The sequence below is a fragment of the Eptatretus burgeri genome, chromosome 9 (genome assembly GCF_056783735.1).
Source record: "Eptatretus burgeri isolate ZD-2024b chromosome 9, Ebu_testis_v1, whole genome shotgun sequence".
NCBI lineage: Eukaryota > Metazoa > Chordata > Myxini > Myxiniformes > Myxinidae > Eptatretus > Eptatretus burgeri.
Genome location: NC_140969.1, coordinates 20,324,501 through 20,341,726, shown reverse-complemented (window position 1 = coordinate 20,341,726; position 17,226 = coordinate 20,324,501). Strand labels below are relative to the sequence as shown.

The 17,226-nt window shown below is 42.8% G+C and overlaps 1 protein-coding gene across 1 annotated transcript in view; it reads right to left on the bottom strand.

Moving 5' to 3' along the window:
• Positions 1-17,226, bottom strand: part of LOC147019660 (hepatocyte growth factor-like protein) — a 102,947-nt gene that overhangs the window by 11,783 nt on the left and 73,938 nt on the right. Inside the window, exons 11-15 of the mRNA XM_085894268.1 lie at positions 11,957-12,141; positions 11,748-11,841; positions 11,563-11,640; positions 2,993-3,139; positions 535-638 (exon numbers count right to left, since the gene is read on the bottom strand). Of these exons, the coding sequence (XP_085750394.1) occupies positions 535-638; positions 2,993-3,139; positions 11,563-11,640; positions 11,748-11,841; positions 11,957-12,141 (608 nt within the window). The remainder of the gene's footprint in view (positions 1-534; positions 639-2,992; positions 3,140-11,562; positions 11,641-11,747; positions 11,842-11,956; positions 12,142-17,226) is intronic.

Here is a 17,226-nt window from a genome sequence, read left to right as displayed (position 1 = left end):
TGTGTGTGTGTGTGTGTGAGTGTTTGTGTGTGTGTGTGTGTGTGTGTGTGTGTGTGTGTGTGTGTGTCGCTTAGTCCTTCTTCACACTTACAGCCCATGCAAACAGGGTATTTTAAGTGTGTACAACTAAGCATTATTATTTTCACAAAAATACACAAAATTACGATTCCATTTAACCTGCAATTCAAAATTAAGAAATCTATTTACAGAAGCATCCACACAGAATCATTTCCTGTTTCTGCACTCTTTTTGACCATGGAACAGAAGAAAACCACACTATTGCTGAAGAGTGATAAATGGGATTTTAATGACTTGCTCCAAAACGATTGTTTCCTCGCTCCTACAAATGTAGTGCATGCGGCTAGTCAACACTTCATCAGAACAACAGTTTCTGGCAAGATTTGTCCACTGAGGATCAGACCCAAGACTATACAGCTCAGAGACGGGCAGGCATACTACCATGCGTTGTTGTGAGGATTGCAGACCATTTTTAACTCTTTCTCTGCAAATGATGTTTGCTCTTTTCACTCTCACCCTCAGTATATCCCCAACCGGTGACCTCACAGGATGTGCCATTTTCTACATGTGAACCAGGAATAGGCAAGCAGATCGTTGTAATGTGCTCGAGCTTTGTTTGTCTGCAATGTACAAAATATGCATGTCTTATGAATATGAATCAGACCACAGAGCAACTGTATCATATCTCTTTTTAAGAAAAATTCATATAGTATAGTGTATTCGTATAACAACCAGAGTTGGTGTCAAAGCCACCCAATGCTCGCCTGTTTATACATTTATCGTTTTGAAAAGACTAGTCTAATAATATTTTTTTATAAAGCATTGCAGTGAAGTCTGTTCCAAATAATTTTAAAGCAATATATGTATTTGTATATTGTAATCAGTAAAAAAAAAAAACCGGGGGTATTGCTATAGCCTCTGTTCTTCGAACAGGCGAGCTAAAAATGAGCAACCAACCATTCATCCAACTTCTTTCAATTGATTTCGCATTAATATTTTATATTAATTCATTTTCGCAGTAACCTGTGGCTCACGGAGGGGGTTTCTCGTATGCCTGGAGAACTAGAACATTGGGAAAGGAACCTCAGTGTACTTTTGCACGGATCACAAGGACATTAGTCATTAACTGCGAAATCAAAAGGGCAAATGGGACTTGAACCCGTGACCCCTGACTCATGAGCTTGGTGTTTCGATAGGAATGACAAATAGGTTCAAAGAAGAGCTTCCTCTCTTATAAATGATTTTAATTTCCCTTTTGGTGACATTAACCCTCACTGCAACATGTGGGCATCGATGTTCACAGGTCTTTCTTTGAAGCTGTGGGAAAGTCAACACCACGACATCACTGAGACATTACAACTGTGTGACTATTTCATTGGTGTTGTCAGTTTTGTTTCATAACATCAGTATGCAGATATAGGTCGACAGGATACCTTAGATGTATGTGCACTCGCCTCTAAGCTGTCCAGCCTGGGTTCGAATTCATCCTCGTCACACAGCTATAAACTGTCATCACGGTGTTTCACAGACAGGGCGATTCATCAGTGAGTGTGCCGTCCCTTGGATGGACGTTAAAGAGGCGTCCAGTCTGCCAGCATTTGTTGGTAGACGTTAAAGATCCCATGGTGTCCTTCGTGAAGAGTAGGCCAGCTATCGCCGGCACCATAAACAAATTCCAAATTGCTGCCCTAACCTACAAAGGGCATTACATCAGCGGCACAGCCGCATCCTCAGCCAATGATGCTACCCCGCAGCCTTGTGCTGAAACCGAACGAAGAAGTATGCATATAAGAATACATTATGTGCTGACAAAGCTCGATGCGCATGAATGAAATATTGATCATATTAGAATTCAAATGGAATGACAAACAGGATTTGGGGTGCCAAGGAAGTTTTAAGCAAAGTTGACACAAACTATATTCGAGCTAAAGTAATGAGATGGGCTTTGAACACCGTATGACAGTCATGCTGCAAGCTCACGTTCAACTTATCCTTCACCAGTAGTAGTGCTCTTGTACTCTTCCATAGGTCTTCCTTGCTGCTTTTTTTTTTTAACCCAAACCTTTAGATACCCCAAAAATTTGACATTTAGATACTTCCTGAGTAGAGACAAATTACTCATGATTTAAACCTTAAAAAAATATATAAAAATTCCGCAATATCCGAGCAAAACTTTCATTGTAGCCTACAGTTTACTTCCACCGACTGTGCGCATCACTAAGGGATGTTGATTGGCATTTTATACAATAAAACAGCACAACTGAAAATCAATATGGTCGGCAACGTGCTCTTCTTTTGCTCTCCGCATATACAGCAAGTGTTTTTCCTTCCATCAATGGTACTTGTGATGTTGAGGTGAGTGTATTTTCTTTTTTATTGTCTGATTGTGTCGACAGCATTACATGCTCATCCAGGAAATTGAAGTTGTGTGAAAAAACACAACAAATGAGAACAGCACTCAGTGGAGCACATACCTCTGCCAGGATGAACAGGTTCCATCTTGTATCCCACTGATCGGAGGATCTGCATCCGGATCTTTACAAAAATCGAATTGACTTCTTCTTGTCACCAAACCAACTCATCCACAAAGTTTTGTCAGTATCCGTCCACAACTTTTTGAGATATCATGCTATATATCGTTTTTGGCCCAATCTCTCAATGGTGAAGAATCATTTTAAAAATTATCGTCATCGGATATTCACCAAAATCGAATCTATTCGTCTTCGTCACACACCCATCAAATTTCGTCTGATTCTGTCCACAACTTTTTGAGATATCCTGTTCACAGACAAATAGCCAGACAGGGGTGAAAACACAACGTCCATCCACCTTCGGTGATGGAGGTAATAATTACAATCCAGTTGTGATGCTGGCTATTAAAGGTGTTTTTTTTTACTTTTTAAAAAAATTGGTTGTTTATTGCTGTAATGAGGAAAACTATTGAGCACATTTTGGGAATGGGTGTATAGCCTACCTGCTCAGCTGGAGGAGAACAAGCTTTGACGATGGTGGACCACATACCAAACGATGGACTGGAATCTGTTCGCTATTCGTCTCATCCACTGGGTCAGTCACCTTTTTCATTCCCAGTCGAACAACCAGTGTTTCTGGCTTGTCCATACTGTTGGGTATAAGTATTCACACACACACACACACACACACACACACACACACACACACACACACACACACACACACACACACACACACACACACACACACACACACACACACACTCTTAGTGTTTGGCTGATATCAGCAATTCTTCAGGAATCGGCAGACTGGAATCAGTGTGATCACGGACTGCAGTATGTACTGTGTACAACCCAAAAACCTCGAGTAGCTTTCACCCTTGTTTTGGGGGAATTTCAATAAACAAATTACAAAAACAACGTTGCATTATCGACGTTTCAGGGAGACGTGCATAAACATTAATCTTTATGAACAGCTGCCAATCGTCATGTGATGGGTGAAAAAAAAATTGGCTCTGTAATTTTGAAAACACGTTAATATGGCAAACGTCTTGGAAATCGGGTGTTATCAAATGTACTTTGCTTTGAAACTCACAAAGAGAAACCATATAACCTTTCGAAAATCCATCATCATCATATGATACTGGATGAAGCTTTGACACCATGGTGCCCATAACCATACACGCCATGGTGCTGCGCGCGCGCGCACACACACACACACACACACACACACACACACACACACACACACACACACACACACACACACACACACACACACACAGTCCCTTTAAAATCCAAATGTACCCATATGTACCTCGACCTTGTAGCAAATGCCGACAGTACATCCCGATCAGGACACAAACTGTTTCGCCATCGACTGTGGGGCGTTTGGTAAGCAGCTTAAGCACTCAAGCAAGCACTCCAATTAAATGGTTGATGAGGAACAGCTGGCTTGGCAAGCTGATTGATAATGGCACATTCCTGCAAAAAAACTAAACATCGCCGGTTTCTTGACATTCTCAGATTTCACTTCAGATTTCAAGTGATTTAATCCAAGTGATCCAATCCTCAAAACTCAAATTATATTTCACTGCTGGCTTGGTGATCGCTTGTCCCATCAGATTAAATACCTCCCGGAGATGCCCGAAATGTCAAATATGTCCGAATTAGATAAATGAACACTCATTTTAGCAGTCGGAATTGCTGCAAAGTTCAATTCTGGAGCTTAGAGTTTGTCATTCAGATTAGTTTAAGAGATACTCGAGGTTATAGCATGTATAGAAATGAAATAAAGCCACAAATGCTCGCGCCTCTGGGGGGTTGTAAGCATTGCAATGCACCCAGCAATTTGTAGGTATGATGAACAAGCATTCAATAATATGAGTGAGGAAAGTGAAAAAAAGAAAACTATTGTAAATAAATCATTGCGGCCTGTTTCAAGTTAAGTCATGGTTGAGCAGGCCAAAAAAACATAGTGAATACCCCAGGAAAGTAACCAAAGATGCCCCTTAAGACCCCGTCGAGAGCGAGGTACCCGAGGATGTGATTAACCCAAACACCCAATTTTCAGTCATGCACTCCCTTGGAGTTCCTTTGGTATGCAAGCAAAGTTTTAGGCTGCTACGTTTCATCGTATTGGAATTGTGGAGGAGAAACACACACACACACACACACACACTGATATTTATTTACATAGACTGAGTCAGTCGGAAAGTTCACAGATTGTGTCATTCACATGGAGTCACAGAAGTCCTTTGCTGAATTGCTATGGCCGGTGAGAGAGGTTCCGACACCGAGCCCATTTCAGCCCCGGTCACACCTTGACGTTTTAGCCAACGTATGCCGATTTTTGAATTTTTTTTCTAAAACGCTGGCACACGTTGAATACGTTATGGGTAAGTTTTGATAACATTGAGAGCACGCTGAAAAACACTGCCATATGTCGTTGTACGTTGGCTTTAAACGTTGTACTTTTTGGTTGTCCTCAAATTTTTTCATGCTTGAAATTTCACGACGTATGCCGGCGTATGACTCACACGTTCCGCTACGCTGGCCACAAGTTGTATGCATGGTCTGCGATCGTTGACAGACGTCAACACATGCTACTTGTAAGTTAATCATAAGTTGAGACACGCCGAGGTAATGTTTAGCGTACCCGAAACTTATTTCTAACCTATGATTAACGTGTTGTTGGCACGTTACGCGATCGTTGCCACACGTTGACAGACGTTACTCTTAAGTTACTCATAGGCTGAAAGACGTCGGTATAATGGATCGTCCTTGTGTCAGCATCCACGGCCACGGCCAGGACACTTATTTGCAGCATTCTTCAAACTTTTCTTCGGCATGACGAGGATGTTCACACTTCGATGTCTAGCTTGGCTATGATTCCAATTGTCCATCGGCAGCGTCTATTTAAAATAGTCGAGTTTGAGCGTTTTAACACGTTCAGAAGAAACGCTTCAAATTTCCAAACCCCAGCGTCAAAAAACGAAGGCGAGTGACAGCAATTTAAATCGTTCATTGTAAACAATGAAAATAGCTGAGTGGTACCGTTTAAAAGTCGTTGAGTGTAAAAAAAATCCAATTGTTGAGCGCAAGCGTCTACTTTCAATAGTGGAGATGCAGCCATTTAAATCGTTGAGTTTATCATTTAAATCGTTAAATCGTTAAACGCAAGGACGATCCATCATAACCCACACCCTCCCCCTCACACTCACCTACTACTGCCAACATGAACAAACTACTACTAATACTAATACTAATACTGATACTGATACTGATACTGTTACTGCTGACATGAACATCGACTCAAAAAGGACTCGAAAACACTGTTGGGTTCCCCTTTTATGAACACCATTTTTATATACCAATTCCCAAAACCGCTGGGAACACGTCTTTATATGGCAGTTGTAAGGTAGAAACGCGTTAATTTATTTTTTTTTGTCGACCGGAAGACGTCATTGGAATACGTCTACATACGTCGATGTGTGTTAGGACTACGTAAAGAATTGGTTCAAAGCACGTCAAATATAAGTTAGAAATAAGTTTCGCGTAAAAAAGACATTACCGCGACGTGTTTCGACTTATGAGTAGCTTATAAGTAGCCTTTGTGGACGTGTGTAAGCGTCCACATATCGTGTGTAAAACTTATCCCCATCGTATGCGGAACGAGTACGTCGTAAAATTTTGAACATGTTTAAAATTTCTTGACGTACTCTACTTACTACGACGTATGATAGCGTACTTTAGCGTTGTACTCACATATACCAAACTTACTCATACCGTATTTGACGTGCCCCAACGTTTTAGACACATTTTTCTTAGGTCGGCATACGCTGGCAAGATCGCCAAGGTGTGACCGCGATGTTGTCACTTCCATTTCTACGGCAGTTATGATTCGAATCGTTGTACGTCAGCCTTTTAATAGGCTACGTCACGACATCGTCGGCGATGCGTGCAACGCGCTATGCCTGAGTTAGACTATCGTTGGGCATCGGTTGTGTAGGCCGACAACAGGTTCAGCATTCGTTGGTATAAGTTATCTATAACACAACGAAACGTTCTGTGTCCGTTACCAATGCGTTATACATTAGACCAAGTCGCTATGAATACGTCCGAATCTTTAAAAAAAAAAACATCAAAAGTTCAACGTAAGCCAGCGTTTTACATACATTTTAATACGTTGCCATCGCTGGCTAAAACGTCAAGGTGTGACCGGGCCTTTACATCCTGAAAATTGAAATTACCAAGATGAGGAAGAGAGTTGGAATGAGCGGTTTGAAGTTGGTCCATAGAGAGAGAGAGAGAGAGAGAGAGAGAGAGTGAGAGAGAGAGAGAGAGAGAGAGAGAGAGAGAGAGAGAGAGAGAGAGAGAGAGAGAGAGACACAGACACAGACACAGACACAGACACAGACACAGACACAGACACAGACACAGACACAGACACAGACACAGACACAGACACAGACACAGAGTTATCACTGTTTGGAGGACGGTACAACATATAGAAAAACAAGAGGTGGGAGTAAAAGGAAAAATCACAGACAAAGGTACTGCTGTGGGTTGGGAGGTGTAAGATCAGCACAAGGATAGTGAGAAAGTGAGTTCTTGATGTAAAGGTCAACTCCACTGCCAGGATGGGGATCAGGCCTATCACACCAGAGGAGACAATAGCCAGAAAGAGATACTAAGGAGTCAGGTGCGTCCTATGGGAAGAAGGATTCAGTTATTGTTGTTTTTTGTATACCTTGTCGAGGCTCGTATGAGAGCTAACACACAACGCACAGCAAGAGGGGCATGAGACAAGAGGGGCGGGAGTGGGAGGGACAAAACAGTGGGGAACAGAGACATTCAGAGATCTGTGGAAGGGAGAGGGATTGGGCAGGAAACACGGGGTATACAAGATGGACATTACAGGGACTTTCAGGAAGGAAAGCAGGGAATTTGAAGGAGGTGGGCTTGGGTGGATTAACGGGGGTAGAAAAGATCGAGGATTTGGATGGGGGATGATAATAGGTGGTGGTGAACAGCTGTTTTGAAGACCTGGAGGGACGAATGGGATTGAATAGAGTGAGGGAGTTTATTCCAAAGGCTGGAAAAAGAGGAATGAAAGAGTGAAGGTGAGCAGTGATTCGTGATTTTGGTAGTTTTACCAGAAGGGGGTTGTTGGCGGACCTTGAACGCCCTGCGGAAATGTGGTGGGGACAAATCGCAGAGAGAGCAGTGGAGGGCGGGGGGGGGGGGAGAGGCTGGAGAGGAGACAGTAGAAGACAGAAAGACCACCGACCAACCTGCGGTGAGAGAGTGAGAGGCCCAAAGACTCAGCCTCATCACAGGAGATGCCAATGATCCAAAATGCCTTGGTTTCCAGAGCGTGAAGCCAAGAAAGGTGGGAGGCAGAAGCACCAACCCAGAGTGGAGAGCAGTACTCCATCAGGCTGTGGATGAAAGCGTTGTAAGTGGTCAAGAGCTCAGGTGAGCCGAGGAAGGACTTTGCACGATGGAGGATTCCCAGTCGGCGACTGTCTTTGGAGGTGAGGTTTGAAATGTGGCTTTCCCAGGAAGGATCATGGCAGATTGTGAGACCCAGAAGCTTGAAAGAAAGGACTTCTTCCAGAGGATTGTTGAGAAAGTGGATGGGGGGGGGTTTCCAAACGGTCCTTGCAGAGAGACATAGTGAGAGTGTGAGATTTGTCTGGATTGAGAGATATGTTCCACGTCCTGGACCAGTTTGTAATTTTACCCAGATCTGCAGTGAGCGAAGAAGCTGCTGCATGCCGGTCTGAGGGATGACAGATGGTATGGCAGAGGGTGGAGTCATCAGCAAAGAGATAAAGAGGATTTTCCAGTTAAATAGATAATGTTTGGTTCATCATGAGTGACCTCGATTGAGAGATCTGTCAGGTTGGAACAGAGGGCTCAGATATTTGAGGGATAAGGGAAGAGGCACTGTTGGCAGGGTGCAGGAATGTCGATGTTCTGCTCTGCTTTTTCTACACTTGTGACCGTGCAGCCTGGAGGACTTTGTCAACTCTATTCTGCTGAGGATGAGTGGGACCGAGCTTCGGTGGGATTGAAGACCGCACTGAATACAAGCTTTCATGAGATTGAAGGATTTGGGACACGGCCTAGCCATGGAGCCTGATGCAATTTATCGACTCCCTAATGCCGAGGATGACTCCCTTTTGCCAAGTCTCTCCCACAGTGACTCCCTCCCACCATGGATGGATGGGACTGAACTTCGGTGGGACCGCATGTGAATATGGGAATGGTGGAAGCATGCCATGTCTTGACGAACAAGGATGTCCCCGGTGGAATCGGGCAAACTCCCGGAAGTGGAGGGGGAAAAGGAGCATGAGTGACGAGACAGCTTTGTTCATGAGTCGTGGTTCCTTCAAGCGTTGGAGATAGGTGCGTCAACACCAAGGAAGGCTCCATTCCATTTTGGAAATGGCATTTGGAGATGCAATTGGGGGCAGCAAATGGGACACCACACACAAATATGCACAAGTCATGATTGTGTGCAAACACACATATATGCTTATATTGTATGCGATTGTATACATGATTATGCAAGATTGTGTTGCGTGTGATTCTGCATGTTAAATACACACACGCACACACATACACACACACACACACACACACACGAATCATGAATACATACATACAGTCATACAAGGTCGTTACTGTGGCAATGAAGACCAAGCCGAAAATGGTGGCTTCAATGGGAACGAGGACCGTGCAAGAGGCGCCTGGTATCACACTGTTCAACGAGTGTTTGTGACGTGGCTTGGCCATACAGCTTAGCGAGACTTGTTGACCCCATGGTGCTGGGAGCGAAGGCCAGAGGTTTGGCTAATCCCTTCTGCCAAGTAACACCCACTGAGGTTCATGAGTCATGGTTTCTTGCTGGGGTGCATCCGCATGCTGTGACACCAGGAAAGGCTCCGTTCAGTCTTAGAGACTAGTGAATGGAGATGACGACCGGTGGTGGTGACGCGTGGTGACACGCACACACATCCACAGTGGTGATTTTACATGCACATGAACTGAGATTACACATACGTGATTAACACACACACAGACACACACACACACACACACACACACACACACACACACACACACACACACACACACACACACACACACACACACACACACACACACACACACACACACACACACACTTCTTGGTCCTTTTATTCAGAATACTGAACATCATTCATTTGAACATTTGAACAACCTGGTGTTGGCTTGGGATCCTAGGGTCCTGAGTTCAAGTACCATTGGCCACTAAATTAATACCAGGGGGTTGACTCGGCTTGTCATCCTTCCGAGGTCGGCGAAATGAGTACCAGTGTAGCAGCCAAAAGGCTGCACATGAAGGGAAGGGGTATCGACGGATTGATTAAATCTGGTATTGGTGTAGCGCAGGCATGATGGGCCGAATGGCCTCCTACTGTGCTTAAATTCCTTGTAAATCCTTGTAAACTGCACCATCCACCACAGAGCTATATGGTATGGATTTGCAGGACACTGAATGTATAGGAATCATGATTGATATGGAGGAGGGGCATCCTGTCCCTTATTTCCTTCCAGGGGAATCTTAACATACATTACTCTAATACTACAAGCGATTCTGTCTAACGACCTCCCGAGTTAACCTAATACAGGGGTTTCCTTATTTTTTGGAGTAGGAGGCTACCATTAAAAAGTAGCAGGTTACCATCATCGCGAGCGAAGCAAGCGCAGCTGTATGGCCAGGGTCCAGGGCCCACGGCCGGCCCTGGAAGCCGGAGGATCCTAGATGGCTGGAGATGCATTCTCGCATGATTTCTGACATGAAATAGTTCTCATATTATCATGGCTGTTGGGGTGGAAAACTGCACAAAAACAGGTGTTTTTTTTTCTTCTTTCATTCATTTTATGCATATTTTCCCTCTTCGATTTCATTTTACTTTGTTAAATATTGTTTATTATTATTTTATTGTGTTTTGTTTTGATTTAATAAACAGCTCAAACTAATAACTTTGGACTAGCTTGTTGTTTGAAAATGAATGATAAACATGGATTTAACTTCACTCGTTTTCTGATAATTTCTTTATTTGATGTCAGCTAGCTTCAATCAGTCAACCAATCAAACAGTCTAAGTGTGAATACTGCGCCACATTCACAATCCCAATTTTGTTAAACTTCCACCTTACATTATCCGCCAATATCATGTTGTTATACCGTCAAGAAAAGCTCGCAAGTCCATGGTACATGCATGTACATGTGGTACCAGTATTCAGTTGGCCAGTTCACAGCTGCTCATACTTGGCCTTCACTTCAGTGAATAAACGGCGATTTTCAGTGCAAATAACCACGAATAATAACAGGTACAAAAGCTGCTTTAAGCTTATAGGCTAATTACTTTATAAATTAAAAAGGCACAAGGGGTGACCGTGTATTTTGGAGCCGCATCACTTGACAAAAGCTCAAAATGGACGAGGTGAAACACGTGTTTCGTGAAACAACAACAATGTCGCACTCGGGACAGAGCAAGTTGAGACCAATTACTGATGGCCAGAAGCTTACCCCCCCATGTCTTTGGACTTCTTCGAAAATTCAAAGTCAAACAGGGATTTTCGTTTCGATGCCATCGTTTCGGCACCGAAACTGCGAGGCCTACAAAGTTTATTTTCTTGAGGTCATTGCTGTATGGTATCAGGGTATCAGGCCAACAGTCCAAAACGAGGCCAAAGCAGAGAACCCTCCATTGCAGGAGGTGTGTTTTAGCTACTTGTGTTATTTTTAGTTCAGTGTTGTGCGAGACCTGGCGAGAGTACAAACAGTAAAAGTAAGCCCGCTTTTATCGAAATACTCATGTGTTTTCGTCTCGGATTTCAAAACAGGGGGTGTAGAGATTTCGTGGTGACAAAAAATATATATATATTAAAAAAAATAGAAAAATCGGCGCTGAAGTAGGCAGCAACCTTTGACATTTTTTCTTTGAGTAGATGGCTGCGGGTCGCCGGTAACCGGCTTCTAAGGAAACCCTGCTAATACAGTATTCTCATACCAGGAAATAGGGGTGTTTGCAGAGGTAAGCACCCATTCTTTGTCCACAAGGGCTCCACCTCCTTGGAATTGGCCATTCCTGTAAAGACAGGGTTCACTATTAATCCCCCAGTCATTACAAAATGCACACTGCATGAAGGCAGCACTCAAAATAAACACACAGGTTAGGTTTCAAAAGGGACGCACTTGAATAATGCCACAGTCCATGGAGAATCTGCCTTCTTTCCAAAAACAATCCGTCTATACTCACTCCGTTTCCTGCCACATGTGTCACCAATACCTTCAGTCAAAACAGAGAATCATGCAATGGAATAGAGTTATGGTAATGTGCTTTTGAAGGTTATAAACTACAAGTATTACCCCAAAAAACGAGAGATCAGGCATCAGAGACTTACCATTTATATTCTGTTTTGCAGTCACCTCCGATTTAAACTGGCTTCTGTCACAGGGCTTGATGGTACAGTAGTCCCAGTGCATGACTGGGTCACTGGTAAAGCACCAGGTGCCATGTGGATCTCTGTCTGGGTTCCGGCAGAAAGGCCCATCTAAACCAGCCTCTGGGTACAACGTTGGGTTGAATCTGCACACCATTCAAGCGTCATAAATATGCTGAGCCATCATCTTTCGTGCCAAGAACATCTTGCCCTAGTGCTGATGTCACTACATTTCATCATCCCATACTCTGCGAATAATCTCTCTCAATACTCTCCAGAGTACATTTTGTTTGCTCGGCTAAACTTGAACTTTCCAGGAATGAATATCCATAAACAAGAAGGATGAGGAGACTACAAAGGAGAAGTAAAGAGGTTAGGCTAAGATGAAAGCGTTGTAAGTTTAAGAAAGCGTTGTAAGTTGTGTGTATATATATATATATATATATATATATATATATATATATATATATATATATATATATATATATATATATATATATATATATATGTAAACATATATATATATATATATATATATATATATATATATATATATATATATATATATATATATATATATATATATACACACAAAATAAACGTGCGGAGCATGCAATAAAAAGATTTCAGTTTAGGATTTTAGTATTCACCAGCAAACAAAAAAAGCCTTTCACTGCACATGGCAAACAGCTGACATTTTGAATACATGAGAGTCAGTGGATCAAAGCTTGGTAAATCAAATACGAGTTACACACGTCTGAATGGTAATTCATTGACAGATGGACAGTTGACATTAATTAATCCCTATCTCTTCAAAAAAATAATACAAAGTAATCTGTGTGTGTATATATACTGTACATATATATATATATATATATATATATATATATATATATATATATATATATATATATATATATATATGTAGATACATCATCGTTGTGTCATAGTCGTTGAATTTAATGTTCCTGGCTGCAAACCTCCTAAATGGTGATCAGCGGGGCAGAGACAATGTGCTCGTGTGGCAGGCGACACTTGTTGCTGACAGGTCGTGCAGCAATTGCTGTGATGGGACTCGATCTGTGCCCCACTGCCTCATCAATTTCGGGGGTTTGATTCAGTTATATATGTATATGTAAATATATATAAAATTATAATATACAATTATATATATATTTGAAGTTTTTGTTTGTTTGTTTGTTTGTTTGTTTGTTTGTTTGTTTGTTTGTTTGCACGCGCTAATCTCCTGAACGGTGAAGGATAGGAGGAAACCTCTGAAACAAATAATGTCGGGATGGGCCCTGGGAAGGTTATAGGCTCGACTGCGAGGCCCCTCAGCTGTGGGGGGGGGGGGGGTGATTTTAGACGGTAGTTTATATTTAATAGGATTTTACAGCCGCGGTCACTGTTGAAATTGATTACGATGTCTGCGGCTGTAAAATCCTATTAAATATAAACTACCATCTAAAATCCCCCCCCCCCGGCCGAGGGGCCTCGCCAACCAGCCTATAACCTTCCTGGGCCCATCCGAATTTTTTGGTTTCAGAGGTGTTTTTTGTTTCCCCCTCACCAACCCCCTTAAGCTATGACTGCCATGTCCCAATTGGGAACTGATACTGGGCTCGCGTCAGACCAATGTACAGAAGATTAAATTCATTCAAAAAGAACCCGGGTAACGCCGGATGCAATCAGATAGCATATATATATATATATATATATATATATATATATATATATATATATATATATATATATATATATATATATACATATATCCATACACACACACACACACACACACACACACACACACACACACACACACACACACACACACACACACACACACACACACACACACACACACACAACATAAAGCTCTTCCTAAACACTGACCACCAAGTTTCATCCAAATCCATCCACAACTTTGTGAGATATCCTGTACACAGACAAGCAGACAGAAAGGAGTGAACAACTTGCCTTTGTCTCATGGAAAGCAAACCCAACTGAGGGTAATCTCAATTCCTTCCATAAAGCTCAGAACAAGTGTGTATCTACCCTCAGGAGAGCCAGAAAACAACATCTTTCTCATATCAAGTCTGAACTGTCAAACCTCTCTCCCCCCTCCAAATCCTTGTGGTGTCTAACCAAATCTGTTTCTAGTGTATGTTCCCCCTTCATCCCCTCCATTACCTCAAATGGCTGCACTGCTGACACCGCACATGAAAAGACTGAATGCCTAAACTCGGTGTTTGTATCTAAATCTTGTGTCCGAAACCCATCGCTTTCTGCACCCACCTTACCCAGTCACACCCAGCAAAGAGAAGAGCTTGCTGTCAAACCTCGACTCAGATTCTGCAACCGGTCCAGTCAACATCAGCCCATGTGTCCATAAAACCTGCTCCTCTGCTCTTGCTCACCCTCTCTCTGTTCTATTCACCCTCTCATTTGCTCAAGGTCATCTGCCTTCTGCTTGGAAATCAGCAAACATTACCGCTTTGCATAAAAAAAAGGTGCAAAAACAGATCCCTGCAACTACAGACCAATCAACCTTCTCCCAATCATCAGCAAGGTTATGGAATCCATCATCGCTTCAGAAATTAAATACTTCCTTTCTCCAATGGCTTGATTTCCCATAATCAATTTAGTTTTCAGACCAGGTCACTCTACCCTGGATATACTGCTTTTGCTCTCCCAACAATGGATGTAGGAACTCAATGCCAAACATGAAATCAGAGCCGTATCCCTGGACATATCGCGTGCTTTTGACATGTTCTGGCACCCTGCCCTGCTCACCAATCTCTCTTCCTTTGGTATCCAAGGCCATTTCCACTCATGGCTCGCAGACTTCCTCTCCTGTCACATCCAATGTGTGGATCTAAATGGAGTTCTTTTATCCCCTATTCCTGTCCTGGATGGAGTTCCTCAAGGCAGCGTTCTGGGCCCTGTTCTTTTTTTGGTCTCTCCAAATATCTGCCTATGAGAGATTCCGATGAGAATCGTTCTACAGAGTAACCATGAAAAATATGCGTTTTTTGGTCTCTTTGGTTTCATCAATGATCTCACCGACTCCCAGGAAAATCCTCTTTATCTCTTTGCTGATGACTCCACCCTCTGCCGTACCATCTGGCATCCCTCAGACCGGCAAGCAGCAACTTCTTCGCTCACTTCAGATCTGGATAAAATCACAAACTGGTCCAACATGTGGAGCATGTCTTTCAATCCGGACAAATCTCACACTCTCACAATGTCTCTCCAAAAGGACTGTTTCGAACCCGCCCCCCCCCACCCCAACGACTTTCTCAACAATCCTCTGGAAGAAGTCATTTTATTCAAGCTTCTGTGTCTCACGATCTTCCATGATCTTTCCTGGGAAAGTCACTTTTCCAACCTGGCCTCCAAAGCCAGTCGCCGACTGGGAATCCTCCGTCATGCAAAGTCCTTCCTTGGCCACCTGAGCTCCTGACCACATACAAAGCTTTTGTCTGCAGCCTGATGGAGAACTGCTCTCCCCTCTGGGCTGGTGCTCCTGCCTCTCACCTTTCTCGGCTTCATACTGTGGAAACCAAGGCATTTAGGATCATTGGCATCTCCCATGGTGAGGCTGAATCTTAGGGCCTCTCACTGTCTCACAGCAGGCAGGTCGGTGGTCTTTTTGTCTTCTACCGTCTCCTCGCCGATCTTTCTGTCTCCCCCCCGCCCCCCATATTTCCTCAGGGCGCTCAAGCTCCGCCAGCAACCCACTTCTAGTAAAACTACAAAAGACACGAATCACTGCTCACCTTCACTTTTTCATTCCTCTTTTTCCCACCTTTGGAACAAACTCCCACACTCTCTTCAATCCCATTCTTCCCTCCAGGCCTTCAAATCATGTATTCCCCACCACCTCTTATCTTGCCCCATCCAAAACCTCAATCCTTTCTACCCCCGTTAATCCACCCCAAACCCACCTCCTTCAAATTCCCTGCTCTCCTTTCTGAAAGTCCCTGTAATGTCCATCTTTTATACTCCGTGTTCCCCGCCCCATCCCTCAATCCTTCCACAGATCTCCTAATGTTTCTGTTCCCCACTGTTTTGTCCTTCCTTCTCCCACCCCTCTTGTCTCCTGCTCCCTCCCCCTTTGTTGTGCGTTGTGTGTTGGTTCTCATATGAGCCTCGACAATGTGTTCAAACACAAACAAACAAACAAAAACATAACCTCCTTTACCTTCAGTGGCAGAGGTAATGAAAAAAATGAATGTAAAAAAAATGCAGGTGAGTGACCCGAGACAATGGGTCAGCATGGTAATTTTGTGTGCCAACGGACATCGAAGCCAATACACAAGGAAAACATCACAGAACTGTCGGAAATCATCTGCGAGTGAAAATATAAATAAACCAATGTCACCCGCAGGGTGACCCGTATCTTGCCAAAAGGTGACTTCTTTAAGGTCACACTGAGGTGAACAGAGCTGCTATCCACCAGGAGCGACTCCTTGAGGAATATCTGCCTACGAGAGATTCCGATGAGAATCGTTCTACAGAGTAACCATGAAAAATATGCTTTTGCCTCATAACGTCACCAAATGACGTCATAATGTCTCAAGCTTGACATATCTAGAAAGCACTCATCGAGATGTTCAATTTGAGGTACTACACGATATGGTTCCTAAAACTTGAAAATTTGACCTTGGGGTCAAATATGTTTGACCTGAGGCGCTAACCATGAAGGTCAAGGCCAATCGCCAGAAAAAAATTAATCAGCTGAGCGCCAGACCATGAACTATATTCCCATGAAGTTTGAAGACGATCCGATCAAAATTACTCAAAAAATAAGGGTTTCGTCGACTCCCCTGATTTGCGACAAAGTGACCTTGACCTTTGACCTTGACCTTCAACATTTTATGCGCTGAAAGGGACCTCTATAGGCCTCTGATATGCGAAGTTACAAAAATTTCCAATGAAAACTGTGCTCTGCAGAATATTTTATACGTGATTACAGACAAACAAAAAACAAAAAAAAAAAAAGGTGACTAACATATCTTGCAAAAACTTCGTTTTGGCAAGATAATAATTTTTTTTTTAATTAAAGAGAAATCAAATGCAGATCAGCGACCCGAAGCAATGGGGAAGCATGGTTCGTTATTGCTTTCATTGTGTAAGCATACCCCGCTAATGTATATAAATATGTATATATATATATATATATATATATATATATATATATATATATATATATATATATATATATA